Source organism: Drosophila biarmipes, chromosome X (genome assembly GCF_025231255.1).
Source record: "Drosophila biarmipes strain raj3 chromosome X, RU_DBia_V1.1, whole genome shotgun sequence".
In the NCBI taxonomy this organism is placed as follows: Eukaryota; Metazoa; Arthropoda; class Insecta; order Diptera; family Drosophilidae; genus Drosophila; species Drosophila biarmipes.
The window spans coordinates 14,197,039-14,220,718 of record NC_066611.1 but is presented as its reverse complement, the minus strand read 5'-3'; the positions used below and the strand labels follow the sequence as shown (position 1 = coordinate 14,220,718).

At 39.0% G+C, this 23,680-nt stretch overlaps 1 protein-coding gene across 10 annotated transcripts in view; it reads left to right on the top strand.

Annotated features, from left to right (window-relative positions):
- The window catches only part of LOC108025720 (protein sprint), a 120,279-nt gene that overhangs the window by 81,472 nt on the left and 15,127 nt on the right, over positions 1 to 23,680 (top strand). For all 10 annotated transcript variants that reach the window (XM_017096282.3, XM_050889413.1, XM_050889414.1 and 7 more), the window contains 2 exons: positions 860 to 1,274; positions 13,340 to 13,597. In XM_017096282.3, the coding sequence (XP_016951771.1) occupies positions 860 to 1,274; positions 13,340 to 13,597 (673 nt within the window). The remainder of the gene's footprint in view (positions 1 to 859; positions 1,275 to 13,339; positions 13,598 to 23,680) is intronic.

Here is a 23,680-nt window from a genome sequence, read left to right as displayed (position 1 = left end):
GAGTGTTTTATTATCCACCCAACCCAGACCAAGTGGGCCAACCCCACGCCAAGTTGACATCCTGTTTGTTCCGTGTTAATTTGACATGATTATGTCAGAGTGTTTGACAACTTTCAACATGTATGTGGGCGAAGGCGGGCTCCCGTTTTCCCGTTTTTTCCTTTCGCCTTCGTCTTGTTTATGACAAGAGGTCCTTTCTGGGACCGCTGATCCATCAACAGCCAGGCTGTCCTGCGGTTGCGAGTCCTTGAAGTTGAAGGCTCTCATATACTGTTTTCTTCCTTCTTTTCTATTTTTTCCTTTCTTTTCTATTCTCTAGCCATTCATTAATAACATTTGTGCCCTATCCTAGAAATATTGTTAAAATGGCGTAAAATTGCCCGCTTTGAGGCGTCATGACGATGCGAGTCCTGTGCGTTCTTCATCCTTGTCTTGAATTTGGCCACTTTGGGGGGCGCAAAAAAAAATGTGTCGCAAATTAACCTTTTGACAGCTGACTGAGGGTAGACCCATTGACAAATGGGCACAAACACTGGATGGGGTTCCTCTTCATAAGAAGGAACTTTAAGACACCCCAAAAGTCAAAAGATCGAGGACCACATCATTCAGCCTTGTCTTTAATATTATTTTATTACCTTACTGTCTTATATTTTTCAAAAGATCTTGAATATAAAGTGATCTAATGTAATTAAACTAAAAATGGTCGTCTGAAATCGTCATAATTTATATATTTATGTTTATTCTATAAATTTATATAAAAACTTTCCTTAAAAGTTCTTCTAAAAGCTCTTCAGCTTTGCCTGTAAAAATCCACCTTGTGAATTTTTAAATAATTATTTTCTTTATTTTTTATTTTTAGGACAAGTGAGCCACTTCCCGCTGCCGGAGCCACGCCCTCCTCCTTGGAGGCGACCTCTGTGGATGCCGGCAACAATATCAACAACAATCACAATGGGCAGCAGTCACAAAAATCTCAGCAACAGGCGAGTCTCAGCGCCATCAGCAGCAAGCTGAATAACCTGGCGCAGTCCAATCTGAACAACAATAATACGAGCAGTCAGCCAGGATCGATGACATCGGCCTCGACTCACAATCAGAATCTAAAACAGAACCAAAATCAAAACCAGAACGCAGACAGCCGCCGGAGTAGCAGCCTGGATGCGGATGGGGATGTGGATGATGTCGTGGATGCGGTCCATGGCGGCGCCTTCGAGGATGACATGCAGGCCCTGTTGCCCAAGTGTTCGCGACGCTCCAGGGATGAGCTCAGTCAGGTGAGTTTTCCAATGAATTATTTCAAGTAAGAAGTGAATACCTACCAAATAGGGCTTTTTAATGGAAAACATTCAGTAGTCAGGGAGATTTTGTGTTAATTTATCTATCGAATTGAAAATAAGTTGTGATTTTACACAATGTCATATATATATTATTACTTATCAAGATATGTGTTTTAAATTTAAAACTATATTAGGGAAGAGTACTTTTTTATATTAGACCTTTTGAAATCATTTAAAAAGGACGTCTAAAAGTATGCTACATAACATTTCCTCGTTTCATTGCATGCTTTTCGACACCTTTAAGGTCATTACAAACCTCTAGTGATGTTCTAAAACATTTAGGGTATATTTTCTTAGATAAAGTAAACATTACGAGCAACACTACTACTCCTACTGACCAATCCCAAGGAAGAAAACCAAGACGAGCAACCATATTATTCAGTGCTTCTCATTTCAATGCAGACTCCTGGGGCTTCCATCTCGGGCTGCACATGTAATTTGCCACCGTTCATTGCGCAATTTACTCAGTTTGCAACTCCTTGGAGGACGAAGCACTGAAATTTGTCGCCTCCATTCGAAGGACTTGCCACATGTGGCATTTGCCACGGCAAAGTGGCAATTACGGGGCCAGCTCCACAGTGCCGCCCGGCTTTCATTCCACTCATTCATTCATAATTTGCTACGTGTTGCCTTGTTGATGGGGCGAACGGAAAAAGGGTCTTAGTTCCTATAACAATGATAATGATAATGCTGTGTCGGGTCCATAAAATGATGAAATCAAATGATTTCGCTTTGGCGTAGAAATAAAAATTACAATACACGTTCCTCCGTTTCCCCTTGCCGGTTTCCTCATTATTGTGAGCTGGTCGTGCGTGCTTTTCCCTGCGATTTCTTCATTAATAACTGAGAATCCTTTGTGTGTGCTTGCCGTTTTCCATTTTCATTTGCCATTTCCCTCTGTCTCGTCCTGTGTGTGCCTAATGGTTTGTAATTTCCTTTGGGGGGCGTTGCCGTGGGCCAGAAAAGAGTTTGACAACTCAATTTGTTAGTTAATTTGAAATGCGTTGCTATGCCACATCAATTCCTCAACCATTTGAGATGCCAGAAAGTCAGTCATGCCTACTAATTGCTAAATAATTTATCCACAAAATTTAAGGGGGCCCCTGCAAATATATATATTCATCGCTTGCATCGTTTGCCAAAATTCAATATTATTATGCCTTAGAGAAGAGCTCTTAAAATTAGGCAATAAAATTGCATGCCAACTATATACTCAAAGGCGAAATGGGGCGTGGCAACCGCAATTGAGCTGGCCGAAGCCAAATCGTCTGGGGCGTGGCTCAATCAGACATGTGTGTGCTCACATTTTAATTTGTGGCCAGCACATCCTGTTGCACTTGCAGGCTCTCTATGGTACACTACAAAAAATATTTTAATTTTATTTGAAATATATGTAGATATAGATATATAAATAAAAGTGGGTTTGTTAAACACCAATCTTTTTAACAATTTTTAATAAGGTTGATCTAGTATGTATACTTTATGTACTGTAAGTACCTAAAAGTATGCAGTGAATAATGGGCAGTAGTTTATCTGACTACTTAGGAGCTTAAAATAAATTGTAGCATACTTTCAGACACTAAATATTGGTGTGAAAAGTATTTCTACATTTTTTAATTTAAATATGGTCTTTTCTCAGTGAACTTTTCTGTGAGGCATTCCATTCTCGTGTGCGGTTGGTAGCATCTTCCTTCTGACCAGCAGCTGGGCATAAAATATTGATTCCATTGCCAGACAGAAGGGCTCGAAAACAGCTGAGGCCGACAGGCGACCATTTTAGTTGCAGCCTTCCTTTGGTCTTTTTTGGCCATTTATGAATATTCAATAAAAACAACAGCAAGCGAACATCGGCGATGGCGATAAAAGTGTCTGCCCCGGTGGCAAGTCCCTTGTACCCAATCCAATGGCCAATATTTTCCGGTGCAGGAGGAATGTTGGCATGACCGCAGAGCGATGCAAAAAACACATGCAACACATGGAAGGATGCCGAAGGACTCTTACTCTCTGGATCCTGTTTTCCTGTCTGGCATACACAAGTTTTTATCGCCAGGCGCCAATCAAAAGTGCGGGGCAGCAGGCTGAGTTTGGAGTTGGAGTCCTGAAACTGTGGAACTTTATTACTTTCATTATGCTTTATCCCTGCCGGCGGTGACCAGCTTCCAACTTCCACTTTCCACCTTCCTTGGCCATAAACAACTTTGGCTCTAATCTCCTGGCTGCGGGCCATGTCGAGTGGACATCTCTTCGTCCTCGCCTTCGACCCCCTGATCCTGGGCTTTTGGGGGCAGCTGTTTGCTCAGGTGCACAGGTTTGCTAATTGCAGCGGTATTAGAGGAGCTTTGTCAGCGGCTTAAAGCATCCGCCCCCAGGACTCTTTTTCCTTCAAATGGATGTGGATGTACCACCGGGGGGCTTTTCTTGTTTTGCGATGCCCTGCGAAGGGGTATTTTAGATAGAACTAACCCAAAGTGAAATTGATTTCTTAGTACCTAAGGCCATAAATGTCTTGTTTTTACATTACAAGTGAATTTTAAATTTTAAATACTAGACAAATCTATATTATTTGCAAATATAGAAAAGGTCTGCGATTTTAATTTAACATTTTTAAAAATTTGCCACACAAACCGCTAAAGTTTTTAATACACCATCAAATAATATTTTTAGGTACCTAGAAGTATGCAGTAATAGTTCATTTTTTTTTAAATGAGTAAAATATTTGGAAGTATACTTTTAGACACCTTAAATGATATTTCAAAGTGAATTCAAAACTCTGGTGAATTGTGTAGTAACCTTGTATATTTAAGCAATAGTGATAATGAAATGATGGAACCCCTTGACTTTATAGGGTATACCGAACATGGGTTCCTGTTTTCTAGTGCTTTTTTGTTCGGTTTTGCGTTCGCTTCTTGTTGCTTGTCAGGCGAGAGATGTTTGCTGATATTGTCAGGTGGGCAGGACGAGGGGACGAGGGACCAGGGGCGAAAGGACGCCGGACACGCGACAGACGACCGCAGCAATCAGGCTCGGAGGGATGCAAAGGTTGGAGTTTGTTGTGTCCTGTCAAAGCCAATGAGGCGTCTGTGCTGTGCATGTCCTGCGGTCGCCCCCTTTCACCCATTTCCCCGCTCGGGCTCCTTTTTAAAGTCCATCTAATGAAGTGAATGCTTGAATTTCGTTGTTCATTTGCGTTAGTTTTTTGGTGTCAAAAGTGGTCAGCACTTGGACTTTTCCATTTTGCCCTCCCTGTTTTCACAGGGCCATCTCCCGTTTCAATTTTGTCGCCGCTGGACGCATCTTCTTTGGTGTGTGCCTAATGGCTTTGACTTTTTGACAGCATCCCCAGCGTTTCCATCCAGGGTTTCCTTCCAACTCGTGCCCCCAACCCCAACCCATGACCCCCATCCTCCGGCAGACTGGTCATTTGAGCGTCTCGTCTTCGCTTTGGCCATCGGCCATTTAATGGCGTATTTTATGTGTTGGCTTATTACTTGAGCTGAATGTTTATTGCATTTCCCATTTTGCCGTTTTGCCATTTCGCCATTTGGCATTTAGAATTCGGAAGCTGTGGAATTTCCACTTACTCTTCGGCTTTGGCCCCGGCAATTTTCACTTTTCCCAGCCGGCTTGTTAATTATGCAAGCCCTTTCGTTTTGTATGCAATCGCTTGTGCAGTGCTGCCGAATTTTGCATTTTTTAATTATGCATTCATAGTGCATCCTCTGGCAAATAGATTTAAACTCTTACAGCTGGCAAGAGCAGCTATTTTTGTAAAAAAAAGCTCCAGTTTTTTGAAGTGTAATGTAATGATACCAAGTTAGCATTTCATTTTTTAAACTAGTTAGACCATATTTCTTTCCATTGGCTTAAAATAAATTGATCCTAAATAATCTCAAATTAAATTTAACACTTTGGGATTGAAAAAATACTAAGAAAACTTTTATTTAAGGTGACACTAGCTTAAATTCCGACTTATTGGAATTATTATAATTCTTTAGAAAAGTCTTAGCTTATTAAGAGAAAAATGGATAAAACATAGACCATCCTCGTCTTAAACCTTATTCGTATTTTCTTTACTATGACGTTTTTTAAAAATATCCGGATGGTAGGACCAAATTTAAGCAAGTGTTATACATACGTAATTAATAAAGTATGTTAACCGAAAAAGAAGGATTTAAACGTGTCTAATTAGGATTCCTATTATTTTTGGCCTTTTAAGCTCGACACATACACTTACTTAATTCCCCCTATGGGTGCATATTTTTCGAGGGGACTGTGTGCTCAAAGGACAACCAAATATGTGACCTGTGAGGATGCACACTAGAGGTCTACATGGAGATACACCATATATGTGTACACATCAGTCAGTCTGTGTGATGTCTAGCTGCTGTTGTTCCCATTGCGGTTATCCCCACCATTTGGGGCCCCGTTTGGGGCATCCTGCTGCTGCTGCTGCTGTTGCTGCCATTAAATGTAATTCTCTGTGGTTTTTATGGTTTTTTAAAACATTCAACAACATTTTACGTGGCTGCTATTTATCTTTTATTTCCACGGCTGCTGCACCCTTGCCCTCTCTGTCACCCGAGAGCCAGCCATCCCTCTCTGTCCTCCCCTGTGTCCTGCGCACGTATTGTGTTGCTGTTTTTGCTAGTTTTCAGTCGGTACACTGAGATGAAAATTTGCCTTATTTTTATTTGAAATTTTTAGATTTTTCAACGAAATTTTACGACTGAGAAAGAAGGAAAATACCATATTTATAAGTTATAATAAGCATTTTTCATTAGTTTTTAGTGCTATCAATAATTAAGGATTTATTTTTTCAAGAAAAATTATTTGTTTTAACATGAGACAACGTTTTGCATTTATTTTCACCATTAAATGTAAGTGTTTTACTATAAATTGTTTTTAAAAAGGTTAACACTTAGTCTATTTAATAATAGTTTTTTTTCTAGTATTATTCTAGGTTTAGAAAGTTAGTTAGAAATGTTTATTTTTAGTTTATACATTAAATTATTGGTACAGATGATTTAATAATAAAGACGGAGGGTTTTTCAGGTATTGAATTTGACAACATTTTTCGAAAGTAAAGATCAGAACAGTTTATTTTTATTATATTCAATGAAATTATATAATAATACTATTTATTTTCTCTCTGTGCATTGCTCTTGCACTGCGTCGGGCAATAATTCAGTCTCGAGTGCAATTTGCCGCACGAGACAGCCACCGTGGGTGTTGTGGGGCGGTTCCCCCCATAGAGACACGTGCACGGCAGCTTATCGCTCTCACCTTTTGTCAAACTATTAGTTGAAAGCGGAAATTCTGTTGGCCAGGGACTGGGACCTCCACCGTGCACAGTGGGACTCTTAATCAGCTTTATGCGAACAATGGCGAAAAATCACTCGCTCGTTCTGTATGATTTTTATGAAATTAATTTCACGCCGGGACCTGCGAGTCCGATAAGAGAGAAGCTTTATGCGGGGATTTCGCTCCCACACCCCCGACTCATATGAACTCATATTATCTTGATCGGACGGAAAATGCCGGCAGCAAAATAGGAAAGTGAATGTCTGGGGGTGTGTGAAATCATTGCAAATTAACCCTGAAATGCCAATATTCCAAAAAAAAAGGGAATATTTAAATTGCTAATTTAGGCTTTTTAAAGAAGAGAAACATTTTATTTTGATGTGAGAAGTAGCTAAAGTTGAGATAATATTCCAATTCATTTTTTTGGAAAACAAACAGCCAATTTAAAATTTTTATCAACAAATTTAAAAATATTATGAATCGACGCTAATTTTATCTCGAACCCTTAGAAAAAAACTTTTAGGTAATTTTCTATCTGTTTATTCTATAAAGATAAATATATTTAAATGCTTATTGTGTTTTGAATCCCTAAAAAATCTTCCCTGTAATTTTCTATCTATTTATTCTATTAAATTAAATTCCTTTTAAATTTATCCAGAGCTTGTCCTCTAACTTAAGCGCTTCAGTTGCCTGATTTCATTTCCGCTGGTCTCCAATGCAGCTTCCGCTCTTACTTGCAGTTTTCCCTCTGGAAACTTCCCCCTCATTTGTCGCATTTGAACAATTTTCATTGCCAGTTTTCGGGCGGCGTAAAATAAATAGTTTTCCCCCTTGCCCTTGACTTTTCTTTTTTATTTTTTCCCTTTGCTGCTTGTTGTGTAATTTATTAAATGGCAGTTGGTTGCAAGAGGTGGCGGAAAAAAAATGGAAAACCCCCCAAGTATTTTGTCAATGGCGGGGAATTTTTATATTGCCATTGAATTTTGGCCAAAAGTATTTCACCAATATTGGCAAGATAGAGAGATACAGGATGCGAGTTCAGAGCCAGACAATTGTTTGCCAATATTTTAGCCAAATAGTTGGGATGGCGAGGGGGGAGGATGTGAACTTTCCCGGGCGTGGAAATGAGATTGGGTCCTGAGAATGATTCTCGTTTTCGACATCTGCCAGAACGGAACCCGGAATACTTTCTTCGTCTGTCGTCGCAGTCTGGCCCGCTCCGCCTCCCTGGCCAAGATGGCAACTTCCGGTGCTTTCCCATGACCGTGAAAGTGTTGGCCCTGGCACAACAGGCCGCGCCGGCTCCATCTGCTCGCTTGGCTACCCATTGTTGCACTGTCAGATTCAGATACTCTCCGAGGAAGCCACACATAGAACATGGAGCACATCTGTAGAATGGGCGCAGCGGACTTAAAGTCGCGACTGTTGTTTGCCCAGCATAACGAGTTTCCTTTGGGAAAGCCAAAATCAAACAAACTCATACACGAAAACCCAGAGCCAAAGCAACGAAGCTAAAGGTGCACATGAAGAAATTACATGTATGTTTTGCTAAGATGTTTAGAAGTTTAAAATTTGATTGCTAACTTAAATTGCATCTTTTTTTGAAGAGTCTTATTTTCTGTGTGGAGGTTTCATAAATTGAAAATTAAATAAATATATAATTTGCTGTCTATGGTTCCAGAAATTTAAAATTTAAATAGATATGATAATATAAATATGTCGAGAGTGATTTGCTGAAATTTTAAATTAAAAGAAATAGAATAGAATTTTCTGAAGAGGGTAAATTAATGTCCGGAAGTTACACATAGAAAAAGAATTTTAAGTTATTTTTTATTTTAGATTTTTATACGTATAAAATTTAGTGATAAATAATTATATACTGACAGGTAGATTTTTCAAAGTTCCTAAATAAATTAACCACGAAATAGTGGTATGTTTAATTTGTCTTTAAAAAATTGTTATCATAAGAATAATATGAATAATACATACTTATTTTGGTAGTATAAAATAGATATAGGACTACACTTTTTCTTTTTTTCTTTTATTATATATTCAATATATTTATTTAATATTCCTTATATATAAAATCGAAGTGTACTTCAAGGTCTTTATAAAATAGATCTAAGACTATATTTTTCTTTTTTTTCTTTTATAATATATTCAACATTTTATTTTAATATTTCTTATATATAATATCTGCGTGTATTTCAGTAGCTTTATAAATTACATATAAGGCTATAATATTTTTTTCTTTTATAGTATATTCAATAATTTATTTTTATATTCAATAATTTATTTTAATATTCTTATAATATCTGAGTGTATTTAAAGGCGGAACGGAGCTGGAGAAATGGGCAGTGGGGGATTGGCAGCTTCAACCCTCGGCTTAGATTTCCACTCCCTCCACTGTGCGCCACTCAAAAATGCAGCCGGGCTACTCAGAAGTCGATTCTGGGCACGGTTATGCTCCTTTTTTTTGTTCGGGGTGGCTGCCTGCACCCGGCAAGGAGGAATCCAGCCTTATCCAGCATAAAGCTATTAGATAGCCTTGCAGGCGTGTATGTGGCTGTGTGCCTGTGTGCTTTTTTTTATGTGTTTTTGGTAATTCTGTAAACAAATGAGTGGGATCTGGGCAGATAGCTATAATATTCGAACTGGGGGAACTCTGGGCTAACTTAATAAGTATCGCATTAGAGCGCAGGAAGCGGGAGAGGGCATATCAAAATACGTTGTTTGAAATAGAAGATGCTCGTGTTTGCCTTCGATGCGACCAATTTACGTTGCCCTGTCGATGGGGAATGTGTCTGGGGGCTTTATTTCTAGTATAAGTAATGTGCTCTTAAAGATGTTGGTAAAAAGATGTGATGAATAATATAATAATGAGTACTTTACTATGGATTTTTCCCATCAATTTATCTTAGTTTCTTCTCAGAGTTTAAATAATCTAAAAATTTAAATATAAGGTTATATTTAAAAACAAAATTCGGAATACATAAGCATAAGCCTCGTCCTTAATAATCTCAATATATGTTTTATATGAAACTAGAAAATTCCGAATGGATGCATTGAAGTTTCCCCTTTAAGTTGCTCAACATTTTTGCCCCGCCTGAGCTGTCCCTTAAATGAGCATCATTAGGTGGCGCCCACATTAACCCCCTCGTAAGCTCGACCACTTTCAAATAGTTTGGGCTCCCGGGCGAGCGAATAAAAACCGAAAAAGGGACCCAGCCGCTGACGTAATAAGCAATACTTAAGACCTAATGCAGGGTATAAAATATGCGCAGCATTCGCAGTCACCTCGCCCCGCCTCCGCGGATATGGCCGGGATGCCCAGGATACGGCCGGGACAGCCAGGACAGCCAGGACAGCCAGGACAGCCAGGATACACAAGGGTTGCCCGAGCTCAGTCGTCCCTTTTTCGCTTTTTCTGGTCGCCTGCAGTGCACGCGCTTCTTTTGCCGCTGCTGTGATTTTTGATTTAAGCATAATTTTGCAACAATTTCGCCGGGTTCTTTTGGGGCTGCCCGCTGTGAGCAGTGAAAAATTTCAAACATTTCTTCAAGGGATTTGCGCAATTTTCCATTTTTTTTTCTCCCTCCTTTCCTCGCAGCCATCATCTGTCTGATGTTCCCTTGTTTTTTTTTTTTTTTATAAGGCTCCCCCTCTCAATATTACTCGCATTTAAATGGTTGGCAAATAAACAGACGAACATTTTGCATTTCCATTTCATTGCGTTTGTCTTAAGACCTCTGTCTGAATGTCTGTGGCAGCTTCTAGGTTTTATTTCCTGCTGCCATTGTCAACTCGGCGTATGATTAATGCGTCAAAGAAGGGACAACGGAGTGAAACCTGATCTCTCACGCCCACAGCGGCAACCCGTTTAATAAATGACATCAAAAAATTAAAATTCGCCGCCGGAGCGTTATTCAAATTCAAATATACTAAAGCAATAGAGAGATATGCATCTGGCTGGCGATGATGAATATCTGGGGAAAAGGTGAGCCGGGCAACCTAATTTGACACTTGCCGCCACTCGAGCAAGTTTCCCTGAATCAGAAAATCAGAAAAAAATGGCTGAAGAACAGAAAAAGGCAACATGGATCCATGACGTTGTTAGTGGTAACGAGTCGCATTTGAAGGGGTGACAACCACTCGACTTTTTTCCAAAGCCAAAACACGCTTCGATGGCCTGGCTCGCCGGTTCCATCCTCTAATGAAGGGATTATTAAGCATTTTAACATTTTAAATTAAACGCAGCCAGCAGTGCGAATATCAGGGGGCACTTTAATGGATTTCCAAAAATGAATGCAACGTTTTAGAAATCATTTTAATTACGAAAATGCCAGTAAGTAAGGGAAATACTTTTTAAGGGTAAATAAACTATGCTTTGGAACAGGGCAATAAATCAAGGAAATATATTTTTTAAAGGAATACAAACATAGCTCTAAGTATGTTTAATAAAATGTTATATTAGGTGACTTCAATTTGACAGTAAATAAGGGAAATTCATTTTTAAGGAATATAAATTATGCTTAGCAACATGGCAGTAAATCAGGGAAATATATATCGTTAAAGTTGTATAAACTTTGCTTTAAGTATATTTATAAAACATTTTACCAGATAACTTTATTTTATTAATTTTGAACAAAACAAAAATACCAATGTAAAATGTTTCAATTTATTAAACATAAAGATTTTTTAAACTATCTTTTATTTATTTTTTAAAATTAAAAATACATCAAATTGGCTTAGATTTATTAGATTTTCCCAGGACTTTCCACGTACTGGTCTCCATTTTGCCCCAACCTACCCTACCTACATTTTCGTATAATTTCCAAATGCATAAGGATTCGCTTTGGGATCAATTTGGGCATAGCTAACAGTTGGTAAACATCGTCATCGTCATTCTGACAGAGGGTGACACACTCGTGTACTTACTTAGCATGCACAAACCCCCGAACAGCCTCCACAGCCCGGTGCTGAAAAGTATGCTACACACACAAGCCCTCACTCGCTCGCTGGTGGAAAATACAGAGAAGGAACTTCAAAGCCAGCCCTTGGCAATTTTCAATTAAAAACGCCTACAACGCGACTGCTTTCGCATACTTCTGCTGCCATAGAATTTTTGTGTGTGTTTTGTTTCGCTTTGTTTGCCCTGAAAACCCTGCCTGCGGGGAAAATTCCCTTAAAAATCTCTTTCTCTCTCTCTCTGGCACTCGGTTTTCAGTGCTCTGGAAAATTCTCGATAGGCGTAGCACAGCACAGCACAGCATAGCTTTAATGTTGAGCTTGGAGCCATTCTACAAAAATATCACGACATGGAATTGCACTCGCACTGATGGAGATTACAGAATTATGGCCGCAGGCAATGTGTCAAGTGTCGGAGATTCATCTCTGAGTTCTGCCAGTTTTCCAGTTTTTCAGTTTTCCATCTGCGGAGAACGGGGTCCTTCTGAACTTGGTCAAGTGTGGGCTGCTCCGTGTGTTCCAGCAGCTGCTCAGGAAGTTTTCTTCTCACTGGGCCCTCTTTTGTTGGCTCTAATGTTGGGCATTAGCCTAAATTGAAGCTTCATATCTAGGAAGAGGTTTAGTAAATTAGGGTAGTAAGAAAATATAACAATCTTTGAAATTGGAGGCATTGACCAAATATATATAATATATTTTAGTGGCTTTAATGTTGTAGTTTAGACAGGATTAAAGGTGCACGAAATTTGGGAGTATCTTAAAGTATAAAAAAAAAAATATTCAGTGTACTTAGCAGTAATTTAATTAAGACAAATCACTGGCTGTGAGTGGTTCGTTAGCGGCCAAACGCTTCACAATGACCTAAACCTGAGTCTTGTTGAAGACCAAATATCGTTCTTCTCAAGCAGGTACAACGACCGTCTAACTGCCCACCGTAATCGTCTAGCCCGGAGATTACAGGGGGCTATCCCAATTCGCAGGCTCAAAAGAAGACATTTTGGGCTGCTCCTAAGAGACTAATATGAATATATTATTTACTTGAAACTAGTCGTAATTTGATCTACTCCTATATACCAAGTTGAAAACTAATTATAATTTATAATTAAGAGATTATTTACTTAAGAAAACATTTAGGTTAAAGGCTTTAATTAGATCTGTTCCTGGATTATATTAAATAAAGATGTTAATTAAATAAATAAAAAAAAAAAGCAGTAATTTCAAATTGGCGATATATTGTTGCATACTTTTAGACACATTGTTCATAATTTTTGTAGTGCCTACTTTTTGAAATACTGATAAATATGCAAAAATGTCGCTAAAGACTAATTTATTGGTTTGCTTATATCTTTGTTAAAAAAATTACAAAATTGTTGGGAATTAAAATTTTGAAAGGTGAACTTGTAAAGTTCATTTAACCTTATTTTTCTTTCAAGTTAAAAAGTTCTTAAAATCATATTTACTTAGATTTTCTTGATAAAAACGGACTGTTCCATGGAATTTATATTATATTATTATATTAATGGTAGACAAGACTATAGTTGTAGAGCTGAAGGTGCAAATTCTTAGTAATAAAGTTCCAGTATAGATATATATTCCTATGTGTAGATAAATATTAAGTATACGAAACCACAGATAAATTCAAAAAACAGTTGAGTTTTGAAAAAGTCTCCACACTTTTGGTTAACTGTTTCAATTGGAACCTTACTAATGTTTTCCCATCTTTCTGCCCTTTGCAGTCGCGCACATCCCTGGTGTCCAGTTCGGAGGGCGGCATCCTGGCCGAGGGCGAGACGTCCAGCGAGGACGACGAGGAGGAGCCCGTGGAGGCGGAGGACGAGGACGAGGGCGAGGAGAGCAGCCGCGACTCCAGCGACAATTCGCCGCCCTGCGACCTGGGGCTCATGGAGCGCCTCCTGGTCACCCATCCGATGTGGTTCCTGCCCGGCATCCAGCGATCCGGGGCCGTGCATCTGCTCCAGGGCAAGGAGGAGGGGGTGAGTGTCGCGGCGATAATTATTAATTTATTGATTTAGCTTAATAAGGCAATTTGGTGAATCGCGCAACGCACGAGGGTGCGGTAAATTAACAAACACATGTGACCGCACAAATTTGCACAACAATGAGGGCAGAAAACACAAACGAAAACGAACCAAAAAAAAAAATGATACGAGGGAAAAAAACAATTGGGGACTCATTCATTCGGTGCAAAATTTACATATACAAATTGCAATCAATTAACGAGCAGCGGGTCCTGCGACGTCCTGCGTGGCCAGCAGAAACACATTCGCACACGTGGCAGGGGAAGATTCATTAATATTACGACAGGACAACAATGCCAAGCCCTTTTAATTGTAAATGTATAAAGATAAACAAAGAAATGTAGCCAGGAACAGGGCCAGGAACAGGGCCAGGACCACAGGACGAAAACGAGCACTAGATACAGGACTCTGCTGCGTTAGCAAATTCATTGAAATTTATCTGACTCGAGCAGCAAATGGTAGACAATGGGGCCGTAGAAAAGAGCGATGGGAATGGATGAAGAACCCCTGGACATAACTAGTATGAGGAACGAGAAACGAGCACCCATTCACAAAAGGCGACAAAAACAAAAGCCAAGCCGGCAATGGTCAGCAGGCAGGGATTGATAAAAAGGAGCACAGGCCGGACTGTAGATGATCCAGGACCTGGAGTCTGCACTGCGGGAAATAAAACTATCTAAAAATAAGGGATTAAAGAATGAAATTCTAGGCTTGGGCTCCTTTTTTTTTTTTTTTTTTTTTTTTTTTTTTTTTTTAATTAACATCTTTATTTAATATAATCCAGGAACAGATCTAATTAAAGCCTTTAACCTAAATGTTTTCTTAAGTAAATAATCTCTTAATTATAAATTATAATTAGTTTTCAACTTGGTATATAGGAGTAGATCAAATTACGACTAGTTTCAAGTAAATAATATATTCATATTAGTCTCTTAGGAGCAGCCCAAAATGTCTTCTTTTGAGCCTGCGAATTGGGATAGCCCCCTGTAATCTCCGGGCTAGACGATTACGGTGGGCAGTTAGACGGTCGTTGTACCTGCTTGAGAAGAACGATATTTGGTCTTCAACAAGACTCAGGTTTAGGTCATTGTGAAGCGTTTGGCCGCTAACGAACCACTCACAGCCAGTGATTTGTCTTAATGTTTTGTTCTGGACGGTTTGGAAACGTTTTCGGTGGGACGCAGCCGCCACTCCCCAAATTTGGATTCCATATCTCCAAGTTGGTGCGATGATTTGTTGATAAATGTGCCGCTTGCATCTTAGAGATAGTTTGCTTTTCTTGTTTAGCATCCAGAATAATTGGTTCCGCTTTAGGTTGCACATTTTGACGACTCTGGCAATATGTTCTCGGAAGGTTAGGCGTTTGTCCAGTGTGAGGCCTAGGTATTTCGCCTTAGTCGCTTGCTCTATGTCCACATTATTAATGTGGACCACCGGAGTTGTTTTTCGGCGTAACGTAAAGCAAACGTTTACGCATTTGCTTTCGTTGATTTTGATATTGTTCGCCGTGGCCCATTTCTCGAATTCGTTGAGGTAGGTTTGCAGCGTTTGTGAAGACTCGGTCTCACTGTTCGAGGAGCTGAGAAAGCAGACGTCGTCAGCGAAGCTGGCCAGCAGCATTTTGCTGTTGTCGTAGGTCATTTCTTCATAGCTTGGCTTGGGGATGTCTGCTGTAAAGATGGAGTACAGTACCGGTCCTAAGACGCTTCCTTGGGGAACGCCAGCTGTAATGGCAACATTTGCAGAGATTGCGTCTCTGGACTGGACGCAAAAATCTCTGTTTGTGAGAAACGATCTGATGAGCTCAAACAGGTTGGCTGGCAGCGCTGTTTTGACTTTGGCTAGTAGTCCCGGGATCCAAACTCTATCAAATGCCTGTTGTATGTCAAGAAAGATGCCGTTGCAGTATTCTTTATTGTCGTAGGCCTTCAGGATGTGATTGACTACACGGTGCAATTGCTCAATCGTACTGTGGCCGGCTCTGAATCCGAATTGGTGCATTGGGATAGTATCATTGTCTTCTAGGTGTATTATAAGTCGGGAAGCTATCAGCCTTTCCATTACCTTCGATAAAGAGGGCAGGAGGCTGATAGGCCGGTAGCTTGGGCTCCTAAAATCACTTTAAAATGTAGACAAAGGTGTCTGAAAGTATGCAGCGGATAAATTCATTGCTCAGTTAAATATAAAATATATCATTGCATACTTTTAGGCGCCAAGAAAGGTGAATTGAAAACTAATATTTTATGATATAACCCCGAAATAAATTATATCAATCAATACTATATAATTTCTCGCAGTGCAGTAAGAGTGGGCTGACCATTTGCGATTCAAAGCCCTTTGCATAGACAATTGAAATTACGAGAAGCCGGTGGAACTGGCAGATAGAGTAGAACAGGTAATGGTCAAAAGCCAGGACGGAGGATAACAGAGAACATAATGGAATGTCCAACAAATTGTACAGATTCAATAAGGCCAAGTCCCGCTCCAACTTCAACTTGCAGACTGAGCCAGCAATTATCACGTGTTCGCCGATTGGCAGGAAACTCATTAAGGTCGCAAAATATTTGCCTCCCTCTTTCAGGTTTTTTCTCACATTGTTCAATCTGTACTCTCAACTCTTGTAGAAAAGCGACAGTATTTTTAATTACCAAGAATTATCAAAAAAGTTGGGGCTACCTTTACAAAACTTCTAAATGACAAATCAATTAATTACTTCCTTTATTGAGAAATTGTTTACAAGTTCAAAAGGGGAAATTTTCAAAAACAATACGTGAAGTATGGTACTTTGTGGAACCTACAATAGTAGGGAAATCGGAAACGGCACGCACATTCTTTATTTCCATGAATGTGGAGCATTTTCCCTGGTTCCCTTGATTTTTACTGCCAGCTTAGCAATTTTCAATCGTCGAACGCGCCGTAACAATGGCTCATTGATTGCAACGTCGGCCCGTTTTCCTCTTGCAAAAGACCACTTCAATTTGCAACCTCTCCCTCTGCGACACTGAAAAAAACATGCAGTAATTTACGACTTAAATTATGCGGGTAACAACTCTGATTTCGAGTCATGCTCAATTTCTCAATGTCATGTTAAAGTTTTAGTTTGTTATTTGACAGATAAAGTTAGCTTTAAATGTTTGTAAACTTAAAGTCGTTTTCTCAATCTGTAGTTTCTGTTTTCAGGTGATTGACAAACCTTAAAAATAAAAAGATTGCAATTTTTTTATTAACCGACCGTTAAATTTAACCAGAACATTGACTTTAGTTGAGGGTTTTGAGCTAAATAAGGCCCAAAATGATGTTCAGAAAATACTTTTTTTTCAAATAAGCAATTTTAATCATTAAAAAGAAGGTCCCTAAATGGTATGACATCTAATCTTTATAGATATGATATAAATATAAGTTATCTATCTAAAATAGTATTATATATTTGCAAGTACAAACTACCCAATAGGTTTATCAAGTTCAAATATTTTTTTAAAAGTAGTATTATATATCTGAAAGTGAGAAGATTTCCAATAGGTTTATCAAATTAAAAATTTTTTTTCATCAATGAATATTTCTCTTTGAAGAAATTTAAATTATTTGGGTGTTCTCTACCTAATTTCTTGCAGTGTAAAGGGCTCTTGCGGGGTGTACAAAGTTTTTCGCCAACTTTTGCATTTTGCTGCCTGCTCTTTCAGTGCCGTCGTGCCTCGGAAATTGTCTGCAGTTCCACCTGCCACATGCCCCGCCCCCCTTTTCCAGCGTGCCTCTGCCCCACTCCGGCCCCTTTCCGCCCCTTTCCCACCCGCTGGATGCTCCTTTTTCCATCGATTGCTAATTGCATGCGTCAACGGCAGCAAAAGTACGTCGTTGGTAGCATCGGTGTGCTGCCTCAATTATACGGCGAACGCTTCGGAAAAGTCCTTAAATCCCCATTAGGATGCAGGACCTCGCCGACGCACTCCTCCCTGGCCATTGTTTATGCGTTTAATAAAAAGCCATTTAATTGAAATTGAAGTAGTCCCCCAGCCCCCAGCCATTGGGTTTGCAATCGGATTCGCTGGCCGTACGTATGTATGCGTAGTTTGTAATTAAAAATCAATCAATATGCTCGAACTGGACACAGTGCATTGTGGCGCCATGTGGCTGTGAAGGAAGTGCCATCCATTTTGCCTGCCTGGTATTTTAATTACTCGCCTCGTATCGCATCCAAAGTTTAACAGATTTTTTCCCCGCTTTGTTTGCACATCTCTCGTGATTTTTTTTCTTCTACCACCCGCCACCCCGTGGATACCTTTCACCTCCGACTGCCCCCATCAATCATAAATCTGCGTGGTGGGTCACATGTGCGGCGTATGTCTCGCATTTCCATTGCCATTTCCCCCGCACCCGGATCGCATATACCCATTTTTTTCCACCGATTTTGCCCCGGGATTTGTTATGCCGACCACAGAATGTAATTAGCAGCAAATGTCGATGCTTTATGGACCGAACGATGAGTGGGAGTTGGTCAACAGCTGGGGCAAGCATTTAATGTCTGGGTAATCGGCCGAGGAGGGAGGTGATTGGATTGGGCTGGGGGCCAGTGGCTCAGTCGCGACATCATTAGCGCTCGTCACCTGTACAGTGAGCGATGGCTATTTGATGACCCTCTGGCCCAAGGTTGGGCTGCCTCATCAGCTCCAAAGGCCTAAGATTTAAGGGATTTAGGGCTGTACTTAACGAGTTATAAAGGATATAGTCCAAAGCCTTTAAGATGAGATAACTACACGTTTATTTGTAGATTTAGGGTATAAATTTATAGATTTACATCATATATAAATGGTCTGATTATTATATAAATTGCCAAAATATAAAAGAAAATGTTTGTAAAATTATAGAAATATTATACGTTTATCTCTCTTAGTTCTTCAAAATGGAAACTTCATTTTTGATTCGGTTTTTAAGTAATAATAAATAAATATCCAATTTTTTTATATTTTTAAAATTTATTTATAAATTGGAAAGGTTTTTAAAGTCTTTGTTGATATAAATTTGCCAATTTACATAAAATAAAGGATTTATTTACATCATAAATTAATGGATTTATTTATATCATATAATACTATATTTATTTACACGATAAAATAAAGGATTTAAATACATTCCCAGGCTATAAATAAACTTACATAAATATATTTATATTAATAATTTCTTGAAAAAAAGAACATTTAATTTTTTTTAACAAGAGCATTCTTTAAGAAAGGATTTATTTGCATTTTAAAATAAATAGGTATAAAATATATACAATTATAAGTAATATTTGGGTACTAACTTCCCAAGTATACACATAAACAAGATTTATTTTACTATTATCAATGTTTCCATAAATTTATTTGTATTTCCCATGTTTCTATTTTTCTTTGATGATTTTTTTTACCGCACTCGAATATTTTTTAATCCCTCATGTTGCTGTTTTTCTGGCAATATTAAGCGCGTTTTAAATGCAGAATCCATATGGCGCAAAACTAAGCTTTCCCCGCCGACAGTTGGAATCTCAATTCGCGTAATCTTTTGGCGCCCAAAAAAAAAGTGTGCAACACATCTGAAATTCCCTCCGCATTCATGGTAATCGATTCATTCAGAGCGCACTTTCTCTCTTTTTTTTATTGATTTGGCATTCCAGCGATATGAGTTTGATTTGGGGAAAGGCAAACATCCTTTGATCCCCGCAACGAAGCCTGTGTGTTTGTTTTGCCACGGCTCTTGAACTATTTTTTGGCTGCTTTATTGACGCCTTGCGTTTGATTTATGAATTCATGGCCGAGCGGGCCAAAATGAACATGTTAAGCTGCCACGCCCACTCGCTTTGGGCCAATCCACATTGACATCCTTAAATGGCCAATGCTTTTGGTCAAAAAAAAAATTGACGAAAAATCTGGAAGGAGGGGGAAAGTGGTGTGCAAATGCGGAACACAGTGAAATTGAATTTTTTCGGTTGCAGCCTTTGTTTGGCATGTGTTTCAATGACATTTCATCTGGCTTGGTGGGGGGGGTGGTGTTTATTTTTTGGTCTCAGCTTACATGGCAAAAAGTCAGACAATGTTAAAAAAAAAATCGAGAAAAAAAGACAAGAATGATGGTACATACATTCAAACAGTAGCCACATAGGCGCAGACAGTTTTTATTTATCACCCGGGCACATGGCCATCGAGGCAGGGGCAGGTGGGTGCCATGCCAAGACCAGGAGATGGAGCCGAAGCTGGAGCTGGAGTCCCATTGGGTGGCAAATGGCCATCAACAACAGGCACAGAGGAGAGTCAGTCAGTTAGCCAGCTGATGAGGCGATAAGGGAAAGCAGACAGCCGCAGGATGGGCGGATGTCCAGGACGAGTCCGGCCTCTCCAGTTCGATTTGGGTGCTGCCCCCTCCTTCCCCAGTGCGAGTGTGTCCAAAATTATATTAGCAACCACATGGCAAGCCAAGAGGGAAACGCCACAGCCGCAGTCCAGTCCAGAGATGATGGAGCAGGAGGAGGAGCGGGCGGCAGGAGCCACAGGATGTCGCATTTATTGACGTGTTTATACGCAGCTTGTCGGCCTTAAAGCCACCTTCAATGCCAACTAACCACTGGCTCTCCTCGTATTTAAAACGATTATAAAATGTGCCTTAATTGCACGGATTTAAGATTTTAAATGTTAGATTTTAAAAAATTAGACGCACGAGATGCATTTGAAATAAATAGTATTATTTTTTTTTTAAATAATATAATGTACAGTCCTTTGGAGAACGCCATAAATTTAGGGATAAATCCTTTCTTAATTTTACATTAACCATCTGACCTTCAAAATGATATTCAATAACTTAAAAATAGCTGCCTAAAACTTATCTTATAGATAAGAAAATAAAAAGGTATACAAAACTGGTTAAAATATATTCCAACATTTTATCACACCTTTTTCTTAAATAACTTAAAATTTAATAAAAAATATTTCAAATATATGTTATTTTATATCATTGTAATTAATGTCATTAAATTAGATATATTATACATAATTCAAATATATATATATATAAAATTCTTTAAAAATATATATGTTCAAAATCACTTTTAAATAATAATTGTTTGAGCTTAATATTTTTTTTAATTCAAAATATTAATAAATTTCAATACAATGTAAAATTATCCAAAAATCATTAAAATTGTATAATAATTATAATTTTCTTTGTAAATTTAAGGCCTTACTATTATTTATGGCAACTGCTTCCTAAGCTAAACAGGTGTTAAACACATTTACCTATTATTAACTTGGCAACCCTTTATAAGCAAGTTAAATTTCAACACTTACAGCGACAGCAACCCCGTTTGCACCCGAATATTTTTGGTATATATAAGCCTCATAAAAAGTGAAAACTTTTTTGTGACAGCTGCCCTAACATCCTTTCTCCACTACCTCTGCGTCACTCTTGCGTCGCACATGGCGCATTCGCCCCTCGGGGAGCACCCAAGGATGGTTGCAAGTGTGTCCGACTGCATTTCGGCAACACATTTGCCTAATGAATTATTAACAAAAATTATAATTGAAAGCCGTTTGCCAAATGAGTTTAATGCACTGTGTCCCGCTGGCGACGGGAAAATGAGGAGGGAAATGGTAGGAAAAGCGGGAGGCGCAGCTCCTGTCCGGCGGCCAATGATGAAAAGTCTGGGGCTCATGAGTCGAACGGAAATAAAGGGAAATCAGCTTAAGGCGGCAGTGGAAAGCTCTCACAGAGGAGTGCACGAGTGCGTTGGATTCTGAAGGGAAACCCAAAGCCACGACTCTTGAACTGCAAAGCGAAATCCGCTTACCGAGGCCATTGGCAGGTGAAAAGCGGGAGGAAAAGCGGGGGCAGGGAAAAAGGGAGGAGGAAAAACGCATAAATAAGGCGGCAGAAAATGCCAGCAGATTAGGGTGGCTGGGCTTTGGTGGATGGTCTAGGGTGGCTCCACAGCAGAAAGACCAAAACACTGGACTTTTGCAGCCAAATTCAATTTTCTATGCAAATTTTCACAGAAAAGAAGAAATGTGTATTGTAAAATAAAGCTTTTTAGTTTAGTTTCTTATAAAAAAGTTTTAACAACTAATACTCTTAGCCATTTAATTATCATTTAAAATTATATAAATAATTATAAAATTATTTTGAGATAGGCTTTTAAATACAATTTTTAAAATGATCGTATAAATAACTATAAAATACTGTAATCTCATCAATAAAGGCAATAGGGAAAGGACTCAAACTAGTTTTTACTAATTTGTTTTAGGTAACAAATAATATAAGCTGTTAATTAAGGTTTAATTAATTTATTAATTAGTTATAATAGCCTAAAAAACCATATTTCTACATATAAAATGTTGTGGGATTGACTTGTTTTTTCCTAGATTTCAATTATGATATTAAATCAGTTTCTTGTACTATATATTATAGCTACTAGTATTTATATTAAGAGTAGTTTAAATGCATACCAAGGTATTCCTGGAAAATCTCCAAGTACAATTCCAGAAAAGACAATTGTAGCGTCAAAATGAATATAAACGAGATGCAAATGGGAAATTTGCTGAGAGGGGCGAAAAGGAAGCCACTAGTCCTGTCTCCCTCTGCACTTGTACTCCCCTCTCTTTCTCTCGCACACTCCCCTTCTCTTTCTCGCAGGCCGCGGCGTTGCTCCGGGTTTCACTTTGCATTTCGATGCCAGCTCTCAGAGCTCCTCTCGCATTACCAATTTCAATAAAATATGAGATTTTTATTATGTGATCCGGCTGCCAGAGCGGCCACCACTCCTGGAGACCCCTGTTCCCGGCCCCTTCTAATGAGCAGCGAATGGCAGGATAATGGCAGGTCCAGTTTGGCAGTCCTGCCTTGGCATAATTTGGTTATTTTATGCAAGTTTTTTTCGGCCCACTTCCCTTTTTCTGTTTGCCGGAACCACAGAAACCGCCGACACTCATTAGACGGCGCCCCTGGGGCTTCCACGGGGGTCGAATTTTGATGCGGGGTAAGGTCAAAGGGGATGGGTGTCATTATGCCGTTCCGTATTCAATTTCACTGGCCTCGCTCTTTGGCTTAAAAATTTGCATGCGGCCCTAAAAAGTAGGCAACTGTTTTCTCTGTTTAGAGAATATCAAGTATACGCTGAGTATGAAAGTTAAATTGGGAAAAAGTTATTTAGTTATAACGCAAATTGAAAACTTCGGACAAAGGCAGAAAAAGCTGTAAAGAATTAAAAATAAAATTCATAAAAGATTTCTTAAAAAATGATAAAGTTATCTCAATCTAAGAACATTTTAAGAGTAATATTCCTGTCACTCCTCTCTGTATAGGATTAGTCTAGATGCTTTTTCTTAGAAACCCTTTTACATTTAAATATATTATATATTATATATATTATATATTATTATAATATATTATAGTTATAGAACTAGTTTATTAAATATTTATTTGTAGAGTGAAATAATGCCCTCTTTTAATTGATTTTATATTCCAAAAGAAGTAGTCTTTTAATCAAAAATGTTTTAAAGATGAAAAAGCTGTTCTTTATGAGTACTTTAATTAAATTAGTAGTAAAAATCGTTCCAGTTATTACAGAAAAATACTGTTGAGGGTATAATGCCCCCGGTAAAATATTAATTTTTACTGAGACAAAGAAAATCTCTTTTAAGAGGAGATTTTATGTAGCCGCCCCGAAGCCTTGCACTTGCACTCTAATTGAATAAATCGCTCCGGTCATCCGGGACCTTTGAAGCAGCCTAATCTGCCACTCAAGCACCACATCTAATCCGGCCAATGCACATTGCATTCCGGGGGCTTACACATACCCAGCCCGCCGCCTCCTCTAAGTGCTGGCCATCTGGCACAGGACTCCCGATCCCGAGTCAGATCCCCGGCAGCTGCACTCCATTCCACTCGACTGCAGTTGGCTTGGCAGCCTTTCTGTTCCATTACATTTCGTTGTCCATGACCATTAAGCAGTCAAGATTTGTTGTCAAGCATTTTGATGGCGTCATGATTGATAGACAGCTCCAAGGAGAGGTCAGGGGG